General features: G+C 43.7%; 1 protein-coding gene across 2 annotated transcripts in view; it reads left to right on the top strand.

Annotated features, from left to right (window-relative positions):
- Positions 1 to 11,966, top strand: part of LAMA1 (laminin subunit alpha 1) — a 128,445-nt gene extending 116,479 nt beyond the window's left edge. For both annotated transcript variants that reach the window (XM_084887735.1, XM_084887734.1), the window contains exons 55-63: positions 571 to 756; positions 2,094 to 2,229; positions 3,558 to 3,670; positions 3,935 to 4,124; positions 4,666 to 4,824; positions 5,331 to 5,484; positions 7,345 to 7,478; positions 10,776 to 10,998; positions 11,617 to 11,966. In XM_084887735.1, the coding sequence (XP_084743861.1) occupies positions 571 to 756; positions 2,094 to 2,229; positions 3,558 to 3,670; positions 3,935 to 4,124; positions 4,666 to 4,824; positions 5,331 to 5,484; positions 7,345 to 7,478; positions 10,776 to 10,998; positions 11,617 to 11,777 (1,456 nt within the window). In that variant the 3' untranslated portion in view covers positions 11,778 to 11,966. The remainder of the gene's footprint in view (positions 1 to 570; positions 757 to 2,093; positions 2,230 to 3,557; positions 3,671 to 3,934; positions 4,125 to 4,665; positions 4,825 to 5,330; positions 5,485 to 7,344; positions 7,479 to 10,775; positions 10,999 to 11,616) is intronic.
- Positions 11,967 to 12,565: the final 599 nt, after the last annotated feature.

Below are 12,565 nucleotides of genomic sequence, written 5' to 3'. Positions count from 1 at the left end.
GGGGGTTGAGGGGTGACCAGGCCAGCAGAGGGGGGCAGTGAGGAGCAACCAGGCCAGTGGGGGGCAGTTGGGGTGACTGGGCTGGCAAGGTGGGCAGTTAGGGTTAACCAGGCCAGCAGAGAGGGCAGTTGGGGGCAACCAGGCCTGCAGGGGAGTCAGTTAGGGGCAATCAGGCTTTCAGTCAGAGGCAGTTAGGGGTGATCAGGCAGGCAGGAAGGTGAACAGTTAGGAGCCAGCGGTCCTGGATTGTGAGAGGGATGTCTGACTGCTGGTTTTGGCCTGATCCCTGGGGCAGTCGAACATCCCCTAAGGGGTCCCAGTTTGGAGAGGGTGCAGGCTGGGCTGAGGGGATCCCCCTCCTCCGATGCATGAATTTTGTGCATCGGACCTCTAGTATCTAATAACATTCCGTTCATTTTTGGAGAATGTTCAATTGTAGGTTTTAACTTTCAATTCACCTTTTTATTCACACACAAGGTTGAATTTTATCTTCAGGGAACTTTTATTATTTAATACGTACTTGTGGAATTAAGTATCATATTTCTTTTATTTTCTTCTTCAATCTTTTAGAATTATCACTGTCCAACTGGATGAGACAAAGCCTGTCGAAATGAACTTGGGCCCATTGGCAGAAAGCATGACAATAAATGTGTCCAACCTGTACATAGGAGGGGTTCCAGAGGGTGAGGGGGCAGCGATGCTCCAGATGAGAAGGTCCTTCCATGGCTGTATCCGAAACCTCATCTTTAACCTGGAGTAAGTATAACTGCTCTCAGCATGTTTGTGACTTCCGGATTTTTTAATACTCAGTACTGACACTAATCTGCCATCTAATTTTTTCTGTTTGAGATTGCCTAAAATTCTACAAGCACCTGAAGTGAACCCCATTGTTCTATCACGAAAGTCTCCTAAATGGATTTAAAATAATGGATAAATCTGGTCATCACAAATTTTAAAAAATATCATCAAACATTAGTTCCACAGGACTATCAATAAACAGCAGAAGTCAAATATATTTAAGAGACTAGAGATTTTGTGATGGTAGTTTCTTTTTGTCTGGAGGTCACATATTTAAAGGAGCCTTTACAATGTGCTACTTGCAGCTTCAGATTATTAATGGCTTCTCCCAAAACTATAACTGCCTCATTAGGAACTGAAGTCACCATCCCCCATGTGGAGCTCATACTGCAGAGGAGAATTAGCATGTGCCCATGGCATTTTGTTCTTCCCCATTCACCCTGTGTCTGTGGTCAGTGTGCTGGTGGGATGAAAGCCAGGCGTGGACCTGGGCAGACCAGAGTCTGCACAGGGAAAAGTAAATGTGCACTGAGCATGGAGTCTGGAGTTCCCCTCTTGACTTGCCTTGTGATCTTAAGCAAAGACTTATCCTTCATGGTCTCAGTGTCCTTCTTTGTGAAAGAATCCCTTAGGAGTATTTGAAATTTGCACTAAAACATTGTTTTGGGTTTCAAAATAAGTAGAACTTCAGACTGTAGGTTTAGTTATTTGTACACTCAACATTTATTTACCCAGTTGTTTGCTTAGTAACTAACTGATTAAGCATCTTTATGTTCCTGAAAGCCATGAGGCTGGGACTGTGGTAGGGCAGAAACGTTTCTGTGCTGTACATGGCCATGTCCTTGGCATGCACCAATAAGGTATGTGTGGACAGCAGATATGTTTCAAGGCTTCAGGGTAAAGAAACTTCTGACAAATGTGGTTTGTGACTTTCTGGCAAAGGGAAACCTGTAAAGAAAGAATCAGTGTTTGGCTGAAGGCACTGTGCAGTGCTGTGAGAGCCAGAGGCAGAATCTGGCCCTGAGGCAGCCCAGCCAAGGCTGAGAGAGGAGGTGACCACATTCCAGTTCTTGAAGGATGCTCAGGAGTTGCCAGGTGGACAACAATGCAGGAAGGAGATGGGAGGCAGAAACATCAAACGAGAATATATAAGGATATCTGGGCTTCTAGTCATTGTGAAAGATAGTGAGTTTTGTTAATAATTTTTTAATGGATTTTGTTTGTTCAATAAGCAGATGGCATTGATTCATATGTTAGCTTGCAATCTTTTAATTTTGAAAACACTTTGTTTCTAGACCTTTGGATTTCACTGGTGCGGTTGGCTATGAACACGTGGACTTGGACACTTGCTTGCTTTCAGAAAGGCCTAGGCTGGATCGTCAGGAAGAGGACAGCGAGCTCCTGCCAGAACCTCATCCTCTGCCACGTCCAGTAAGAGGGGCTTTCTTTCATTGTATCAGGTGCAGCCCAGAGGAAATTAAAATGGGGGCCTCGTTTCAGAGTAGAGGAAGCTGAATGAGCCCACCAGAGCAGTGACGGAAAGGGAGGAGGTGGTGCCGACAGTCTGGGGGCAGGACTGCTGAGGGAGCCAGCCTTCTGGTGGGTACGGAAGCACAGAGAAGAGGGGCCCTGCCAGGGAGGCTAACGGGAGCCAGAAGGATGGGGGAAGCACTCAGCTTCTTCCATTCACCTGCCCTCCAACCTCCCAGCATGGCCCTCCATTGGTAGAGCCAGCTGGAAGCCACTTTTCAAAGGAGCCTGGACAGTTAAAGTGATGAAATCAGTGCAGGGGCAGGGAGGGGTATGGTCCTCAGCAAACTCACAGGTGACATGGCGCACGCAGCCTGTATGGATGGAGTATAGGACTCAGGTGCTCCCATTTGGCTGTCAATCCACAAGCTTTTTACAGTTTCTGGAAGGATTCATGATCACTTTGGATTTAGTTAGAAATATGAAAGTAAGTACTGAATGCAAGCCATTGTACATATCACTGTTGCTTTTAAAAAAAGGAGTTGATTAATCTAGGAAAAGCCAGTTTTGAGCAAATATGCTTAACAACAGGCATTACTAGTTTTCAGTTTCTCTTCCCTTTTGTGATTTCTCCGTTTCCTTGGTTGAAAGCATGCACTCTTAATTATTTGGATGCTGGCGCAGTCTTTGGAAAAGCAGTTCCTTCCCAGGCCCAGTATGCATCCAGGACAGTAGCATCGGCCCACCCCACGCTGGGAAACTGAGTCCCAGGCCTCACTGGTTTGGGTCAGTGTGTGGAGGGCACTGTGGGGCCCAGGTGCCCAGACACCTTCTCTGGCTCCTCACATTCTGCCCTGGGGTCTAGGAGCCCCTTGCAGTCAGACTCCTCTCGGCTTCAGCTTCTCCTGTCCATGGGGAATTAGAGACGTCACATTCGGAGGCCCTGCTGTCACCTGTGGGCTCTTGTGATGCCCCAGGCCTGCGCTGCAGCTGTTCCCGCAGTAATGATGTCTCCAGGCCCTCCCGAGCTGGGGAAGGTGGGCGGCAGCAAGCCCTCACCACTTGAGTGGGATTGAGGGGAAAGACAGACACTCCCATTGCCTCTGTAGACAGATAAAGGGCTGGCCAGTAAATTCTTTAAAAACAAAGATTAAATCAGTGAAAACATGTATTTGTGGTTGTTGGTGTTCTGATACCGTCGCTTCTGAGATGTTTACTTCATGGGAAACTGCACATGTTAGTGGAGTTCTAGGAGGTGTGTGCAGCTGAGAGTCTTGTGTCTCTTACAGCAACAGTGTGCCGTGGATGGAACCCCAGAGTATGTCCCCAATGCTCACCAGTTTGGACTCGCACAAAGCAGCCATTTCGTGCTGCCTTTCAATCAGTTGGCTGTCAGAAAGAGGTAGGACTCACAACCCATCTCAGCTCTCTGGTATATTTCTGGGATTAGTTTCGTAGGAGAAGGAAACCTTTCTTTGTTCGCTGCCTTAGCCTCAGCCCCTAGAACAGTACCTGGCAGAACTGGGCATGCAGTAACCATACTCTCCTGAGAGGCCAAATATAAATGTTGGAATGATTACTGGATCCTCTCTTTGAGGCTATTTTAGAAAGTAAATGTGAGGAAAGCTTTTTCTTTTCTGCGGGCTGAGCTCTGCTTTTCCTCCAGGCTCTCGGTTCAGCTAAGTATCCGGACATTTGCCTCCAGTGGGCTGATTTACTACATGGCCCACCAGAACCAAGTGGATTACGCCACGCTCCAGCTGCACGGGGGCCACCTCCACTTCATGTTTGACCTTGGGAAAGGAAGGACAAAGGTCTCTCACCCTGCGCTGCTCAGTGACGGCAAGTGGCACACGGTATGCTCCCCGGAAGCTTCTGGTCACTCTTTCCAAGAGTTATTTCTTCTATCTCTCGTAGTGACATTATTCCCTTGGATTTCTAGCTTGCTTTGTGTTTTCCATCTCTCCTATAGAACGTAAGTACCTTGCAGGCAGGGACCTCTTCTGCTTCCTGAAATATCTCCCGGACCTAGCTCAGTGCCTGGCCCCTCATAGGCACTCAGCAAACATTGGTGGAATAAATGAAAGGTCCCAAAATGTTCTCACCTTGATAAGAAGTAAATTAAGCCACCCATGGTGTGATAGCCCAAACCTGAGATCATGGCACCTGCTTTCTTATCAGAGTCTGGCACACTTTCTTTTCTAAAACATGCATTGCCTGTGCCTCTTCCATCTTCTGCCAGGCTCTGTCTCTTAGCAAGGCCAGCTGGGTAAAACTCTGAGCCATCCTTTAGCATGTCAGCCAGGTTATTGCAGCTCTAATGAACAGAGTTGCAAACACACATCTGTTAAAGTCTTCCCATCCTTAAAAATCATGGATGTTTTCATTTTGCTCTAGGTCAAGACAGAGTACTTTAAAAGAAAGGGCTTCATGTCAGTCGATGGCCAGGAATCCCCGCTGATGAGCATGGTGGGAGACGGCACCACCTTGGATGTGGAAGGAAAGTTGTACCTGGGAGGCCTTCCCTCGGATTACAGGCCCAGGAACATTGGAAATGTAAGCAGCGTCTTCTGTATCGGGCCCATGTTACCTTTATTTTTGTTCGTTTATGTTTAGAGGAACATGTTTTTGTTTAAATTGTCTTGTTCTGTATCTGGAGTTTGGCTGCAAGATGCAAACCTTTCAAACCACATCCCTAGTTTGTGTGTTTGGGCTTCCCCTTGAAGCCAGCCAGCCCTCCTCTTAGTTAATGAACATTTGTCTTTCCACAGCTACTTAGATCCAGTGAAATTTGGGCAAGTCCAGGGATTTGGTGTTTGCAGATTAGAAAACATTCTTAATTTCCATGATATTTATCCAAAATAATAGAAAATACATATGCTGCATTTCTAGCAAAGATACTTAAAGAGTCTAACTAAGCTTTCAGTTAGACATTCATGTGGCAATTCCATTTTAAAAATCAAATGTTAACATTTTAGTGTGTTTTGTGGAACTATAGGGAAATGTTGCCTTGCCCTCTTTGTCATATTCTCTGCCATCCCCTCTCACGTCCTTTGGTTTAGGTCACCCACAGCATCCCTGCTTGCATCGGGGAGGTGACAGTGAACAGCAGGCAGCTGGACAAGGGCAGCCCGGTGTCTGCTTTTGCAGTAGCCCAGTGCTATGCAGAGGCCCAAGAAGGAACTTTCTTTGAAGGAAGTGGATATGCAGCTCTTGGTAAGTATCATCGACAATCTGAAAAGACATCGCTGGGATTCTCTTGCCCTGTAAGATGATATGGACCCAAAAGTCATATGACAGGGCAGGACCCATTGGATAAGGCTGCAGCAAGACCATTTAGTTACCTGTCCCAGCGTATTCTGATTTCTCCACTTCTAACGTACAGTTTTCTCACTTCCTGTGTCACCCAGATGGCCTGACAAAGGCTTCCATTCCCAGGGGCAATGCAGCTCCTGGCAACATGTGGCCCTGCTTTCACCTGTAGCCTCCCCACGTTTATATAAGACATGCTCTCCCTGTCCAAGTTCATAAAGGCCTTTGAATCAAAAGTCAGCAGCATAAAATATCCAGACCAGCCAGCCAAATGATGAAGAAGTTAACCCCAATTACATTGTTGAAAATATCAATTAGAAGTCAAAGAATTTTAAATCTCTAAATTGTTTTAGAATATAAATTCCTGGAGGCTTAGAACCAGCCCTCGTAATGTATCTGGCATTGCCTCCTCATTTCAGATACTTCATTTGCTGGTTAGCTTCCCGTTTGCACTAAGAAAACCAAAGGGAACTAACCTCTTTGGCCACTTTGCCCTCTGCTTCCAGGAAGGTTCTGGTGAAGATTGGGGCAGAAGTGAGAAGGGGAGAAGCTAGTACACTTCTCTCCTCCACTCTGTGCCTCCAAGCTCTGGTAATTACCTCCTGCTCCATTTTTTTCTTCAGCCCTGGGTGTGGTAACAACTGCCTGCTACTATTGCTAATATCCCTAATTTAGCTCAGCTTTGTTATTCATCTGAATAAAAAAAAAAAAACGTTCAATTAAGTCTCCACTTAAAAAAGAAAAAAAACACATTCATTTGCCTCTCAGCATAACCATCATGGCTTGTCGCTGTTTAGGTTCTTACAAGGGTATTTCTTGGATCACATGATCTCACACATCTTGAGGAAATAATGAACAACATAAACTGATGAACAAAAACAGATCCAGAGAAAGAGAAGCAGCAACCAGAGAACTCTCAAACCTCAGAGGGATAGTAGGGGAGGATGGGGGTAAGGGGAAGAGATCAACCAAAGGACTTGTGTGCATGCATATGGGCCTAGCCAGTGGGCATGGTTAACAGGGGGGTGGGGGCATATGTAGGGAGGGGTTTGGGATGGGAATGGGGGGATAAGGACAATTATGTGAGACCATAATCAATAAAATAAATTAATTAATTTTTAAAAAAAGAAACAAACAAACAAAACACAAAACAACAAGAAACCTCACCTGGTTGCTAAGTTGATTCGAGTATTTTCCTGATAAACCACGTTTGTAGGTTCAATTCCCAATTCGGGTCCATACAAGAATCAACCAATGAAGGCATAAATAAGCGAAATAACAAATCTCCCTCTTTCTCACTCTCTCTCAAATCAATAATTATTTTTAATTAAAATTTTTTTTTTAAATTGTGTGAACTCTAATATACTCAGTGAATGATGTCATACCCAATATGTAGATATTGGGTAAATAAATGGACTATTCTTACACAGATGATAAATCCCCTTGCCTTTTACCTGTGTGGCTCTAGATGAGAGGATGGGCCTGCCTAGATGAGAGTCTGGCCTAACCCCACTGATTGTGTGTCTTTAGAAGCGTCACTTCATCTTACAGATGTGCAAGCTGAGGCTCACAGGGGAGAGGTCACTTGCTGGTCGTAGAGCTGGATCCAGAGAAAGAACTACTATAGCCAGGTCTCCCAAACCTCAGACAGAAGTCCAAATGCACAGCCAATGCAGCCTACTGTGGGGCGGTGGGGTCTCTCCAACCTGAGCTTCTCAGGCCGGGCAGGACTCACCCATAACTTGGGCTTTCCTTGTTTTTCAGTCAAAGAAGGCTACAAAGTGCGTTCAGATGTGAACATCACACTTGAGTTTCGTACATCCTCAGAGAACGGCGTCCTCCTGGGGATCAGCAGCGCCAAAGTGGATGCCATTGGGTTAGAGATTGTGAATGGCAAGGTAGGTGCTCATCTCCATCAAGTCACCCTTTGCCCTGGGGTCTGAGATAGGTGTGGTTGAGAAACAGTAGAAATACCTAGACCCACACTTCAATGGAATGGAGAAAAGGTTCCATATTAAAAAATAGATCATCTATATATATAAAAGGCTAATATGCAAAGTGTCCCCTCAGCAGTTCAAACAGGAGACCGGGAGTTCAATTGCTCACTATGACATGCACTGACAACCAGGGGGCAGCAGGGTGCTGAGGGAGTGAGGGAAAGAGGAAGCAGGTAGGCTGGGAAACTTATTGGTCCAGATTGAAGGCCAGACCTAGGGACCCTATCTGCACATGAATCTAGTCTTAAAATACTTTTCTAGAACTCCTTATAAATTTAAATGTATAAATTTGAATTTGAATTTAAAGCAAAACTGCAACTATAATACAACTTCTTTTCCCGAACAATTTGAAACTAAGTTGCTAAATAGATGCTCCATTTTTTTTCTAATTTTATTTGGAAATAATTATAGATGCATAGGAAGTTGCAATGAAAGGTCCTCTTTCACATTTTGCATAGGCTCCTCAGTGGCAGCATCTTGCATAATTCTAGTGCAACCTCAAATCCATGAAACTGGCATTGGCATAATCCACTGAGCTTAAGTTGAGCCAGGTATACATGTATGTGTTTTACTATATGTGTAGCTTCAGATACCCCCCATCACAATCAAGACCCTTAATTGTACCATTACTACAGTCTCCCTGGAGCTACCCCTCTGACTTTCTCCCTGCATCCTAACCTCTGGCAACCACTGGTCTGTTCTTCACCTAATTGTTATTTCAGGATTGTTATACAAATGAAGTCATGCAGTATGTGTCCTACTGAGATTGTCTTTTCAACTCAGCCTCCTTGCCTGGTGGTTTAGCATGTTGTTGTGTGTACCAATAGTTCATTTCTATTTATTTGCAGAGTATTCCATGGGATGATGTACCACAGTTTAATTTTTTTTAATGCAAAAAACAATTTTTTCCCCCTATAAGTATGCGCCTCTTGCTTTTCAGGCTCCCATCTTCATGTTGGGAACAAAATGATCTCAATAATTAACAGTACTTTAGTCTCTTCTGTTTTAAAACTGTCTCCTTCAGAGTTTCTGCCAGTTCTCATTCTTCCTCTCTCCAAGTCGATCCGAGTGTACTTTATTTACTAGATTCAGAGGGAGGGAGCCTTAATTGGCCCTTTTCTTTTCCACTTGGTCTCTCCTGATAGCTGTTGAGGTACATCATCAATCACAGCCTGTATTTGTGCATTGGCCAGTTGTCCCTGGTGGCTGTAGGAGCAGTCTGAAGTCTCCTCATTGCCAGTGCAGGGGAACTTCTCCTGGACATTGGGCAAATGTCCCTTGTAGACCAGCCTTCCCATCCCAGCTGTCAAAGGCACTGCTGCCTCTTAATCTTTGGCCACTTTCTGTATCCCTCAGACGGTCCTATGAAAACCTGGGAATGTCTGTCCTGCCACTCATAAGACATGAGGAGTCAGGGTGTGAACAAGGGTCCTCTCTCTACCATTTCTGCCACCATTTCTATTGCACTGTGGTCAACCTAAGTTGTTTAGGACTAACATGCTTGGCTCTTGAGCTACTGTTTCCTATAAAAACAAGGAACAAGTCTCTATGCTCTAGATTCCCCCGAAATTACCTTTTGTTTCTAGTATTTCCTGCTTACTCCCCACAGGGGTTTTGGTTCCTAGTAGATCCTAAATGAGGGTGGGGAGAATAGAAGAAAGTTATCTGATCTCTTGTTTCACCTCTTGTCCTTTTTTTTTAAATTTTTTTTTTGTTGCTATTTTTAAAAAATATATATTTTATTGATTTCTTACAGAGAGGAAGGGAGAGAGATAGAGAACTAGAAACGTCCATGAGAGAGAAACATCGACCTCTTGCACACCCCCTACTGGGGATGTGCCCATAACCAAGGTACATGCCCTTGACCAGAATCGAACCTGGGACCTTTCAGTCCGCAGACCGACGCTCTACCACCGAGCCAAACCGGCTTCGGCACCTCTTGTCCTTCTTACTTCACCATCATGTCCAAACAAAACTGCCTCTACATCATATTGCTGCTCTCTACCCTGTGGCTTATAGCCAACTTTTTTTTTTCTCATCTGTATTTCAAAAGGATTTTGAAAATTATGAGACATCTGAATATGTTGTCAGAAGTGTAATGTGACGAGCCAGCACAGCCATGGGTGATCCTGAGAGGGGGCAGTGAGGCATTAAAAAAGACAGACAAGAGAATAAAGCTGGGTCTAGGTGGGATACTGCTTCTCTGATGGAGAGACAGCACCACAGCCTGCCAGCCAAGGCTTTATTTCATAGTCAGATTCCACAAGGCAAAGTAAAGATGTGTTTACAATATTCTTGCAGGTTTTAAATCTACTCAATTACATGCACCTGATCAAGCTATGTTTACTTGCTGCACCTCCTACAGCCCATATCACTCAGCCACGTGAGACCACAGGTTCAGACCATAAGGTCAAGCTCACAATGATAGCCTTTGGCTATAATTGTGTTGGGACTTGCACGTGGCTTTGCCACAAAGAATATGCTGCCCTCTCATTAGTCCCAGACTTGAACCTGTCCAAACGCTGTAGCCGCTCTCCACATTGTAATAGTTGCAAAAAAAAAAAAAAAAAAAAGTAATGTTAGATGTACTGTGTATTTTACCACTGTTACTGGCTTATTTTATTGTTCTTTTAAAACATTTTTAGTGGTTGCCCCGGGGTTTACCATATACATCTTTGTCACATCTACCTTGAAATAATACTGAGTAGCTTCACATACAAAAGAACCCTTCAACAGTATACTTATAATTCTTCCCTCACATCTCTCTCAAGTCTTAGGGTTTTTTTTGCTACCACTCGTTGTGGTTGTGGTGGAGCATCGATAGTTTGTCAGATGGAGTTGGTAAATGTTGCTCCATAGGTGCTAGCAACTGCTAGGCCCTGACACCCTCAGTGAATCCATCAGCTCCTGGTGTCCTGAAAAGGGAGCATCGACTTGAGGACACAATGCTAAGTTAGGTGGTGGCTCAGCTTGTTCCCATGAGAGGTGGCCTTTGCCCTTCCTGAAATTTCAAGGATAAGATAGCATCTGAATTCTTTCAGAGGCTATTTTTAAAAACAAGTGTTTGTTTTTTAGTTTGCTCTCCTTGTTGGCAAAAGGCTAGATTTTATCCACTTAAAGTGATTTATAGACATGGGCTGTGTTCCTTAAATATGGAAAACTTCACTAAGATACGTGCTGTGTCTGTCGTTTGTTTAGCTCTTGTTTCATGTTAACAATGGCGCTGGTAGGATAACAGCCACATACGAGCCCAAAGCTCCCCATACTCTCTGTGATGGAAAATGGCACACTCTGCAGGCGAACAAAAGCAAGCACCGGGTGGTGCTGGCCGTGGATGGGAACGCTGTTCATGCTGCGAGTCCACACATCCAGTCCACCTCGGTGGACACCAACAATCCCATTTATGTTGGCGGCTATCCCGGTACGTACGGGTGTCAGCTCTGCTCTTTCACTTTCCAGGGCTTTGTCACTAGGGGAAGTCTTAATTCAGATGGATACAGACTAGGGACTAAGAAAAATACATTGTTTGGGTGATAAATCTTTTACCATTTTAGAAAGGCTATTTCAAATACCTAGGAAGTTCTTGGGAAATTAAAATACATATGTAAATTGATGATTAGGTAAGACTCGGAGAATATTGGATGTGATGCAAAGGAAGCTGGGGTGGGGGTGGGGTGGGTTTACCGAGGCAAGTCACCTTAGATGAGTCCCCTTATAAGGAATCATTTTTGGGTGGATGATCATTTTAGAAGACAAATACATATCTTATCCTCTCATATCAGTTTTGGGTTAGAATTATGCATTTTCAGATGTTCCAAGTAACTGTTAAAAATGATAAAATAAACACCTTATGACATTTTAAGACACAACTATGCCTTTAAATTATTACATGCTAAATTTTCATTGACTTATCACAGAAGCCACATGTGTGGAAGAATATTATTCTAATTTTGATATAAAAACCAGTTGAGTTTATTTTTGTTCTTATTGTGTTGTCCACGTCATTTAACCAAATTAACCAGGACTTCTTTCCCAACAGCTGATGTAAAGCAAAACTGCCTGAGCAGCAAGACCTCCTTCCGGGGCTGTTTGAGAAAGCTCACTCTGGTGAAGGGCCCGCAAGTGCAATCCTATGACTTCAGCAGAGCTTTCGACCTACAAGGAGTTTTCCCTCATTCCTGTCCTGGGTCTGAGCCCTGAACTTCAGGAAACTCCTCCATTCGGATCAATCGTTGCTTATATTTTGAAGAGTTATTTTTGTGAATTAAAATTTCTTCAGATTTCATTTCCAACTCAGGTTAAGTCTTTTCATAGAGAAATTGTTGTGTTTATGTTAAACTAAAACCACATGTACAACAAATACCTCTATTAAATAGTTTAAATGTACACTGAATTCATTGGCTTTGTTCAAGTTCTTTTAATAATCTTTGTTAACATTGACTATTCTGTTAATTACTTGACAGGATGTCAGTTTTATTTGCAAGCTTTTAGAAAATAAAATATCATTATAGACTATAATAGATTAGAGCAGACAATGAGTATTTTTCCTGTCTTTACCAAAATTTTAAATTCTGATTTCTACAACAGGGAAGCAGTGCTATTGATTATTCTCCAGCAGAGGGCACTAGCTGTTTGCCACATAAGCATTAAGACAGGCTCCAGGGGGTCAGGGGGTGCAGGGAGCAAAGGAAAGAGCTGGAACCTCCTTTAGATATATCTTTGTTGAGTCAAGACGTAACAGCACTTTTCAGGACAAAAGACATTGCTACTAGCTTGCTCTTCCTTCATTGTCTTTTTATTTTCACCCCTTGGAATGAAAGTTTCCTTAATCAGTTACTTTCTCTGGGAGAATGTGTACAATTTCAAAAGAAGGGAAATTTAAAAGCCACACATACATTCTTTTCAATGTACTCTGCAGCTTTAAACCCAGATTTCTGAAGTCTTATTTGATTCTCTCCAAATATATTTCGTTTTGCTCTGTGGCCATG

Source organism: Pipistrellus hanaki (genome assembly GCF_964339955.1).
Source record: "Pipistrellus hanaki genome assembly, chromosome: 6".
Classification (NCBI taxonomy): Eukaryota; Metazoa; Chordata; class Mammalia; order Chiroptera; family Vespertilionidae; genus Pipistrellus; species Pipistrellus hanaki.
This window is presented reverse-complemented; position numbering and strand designations above follow the sequence as displayed.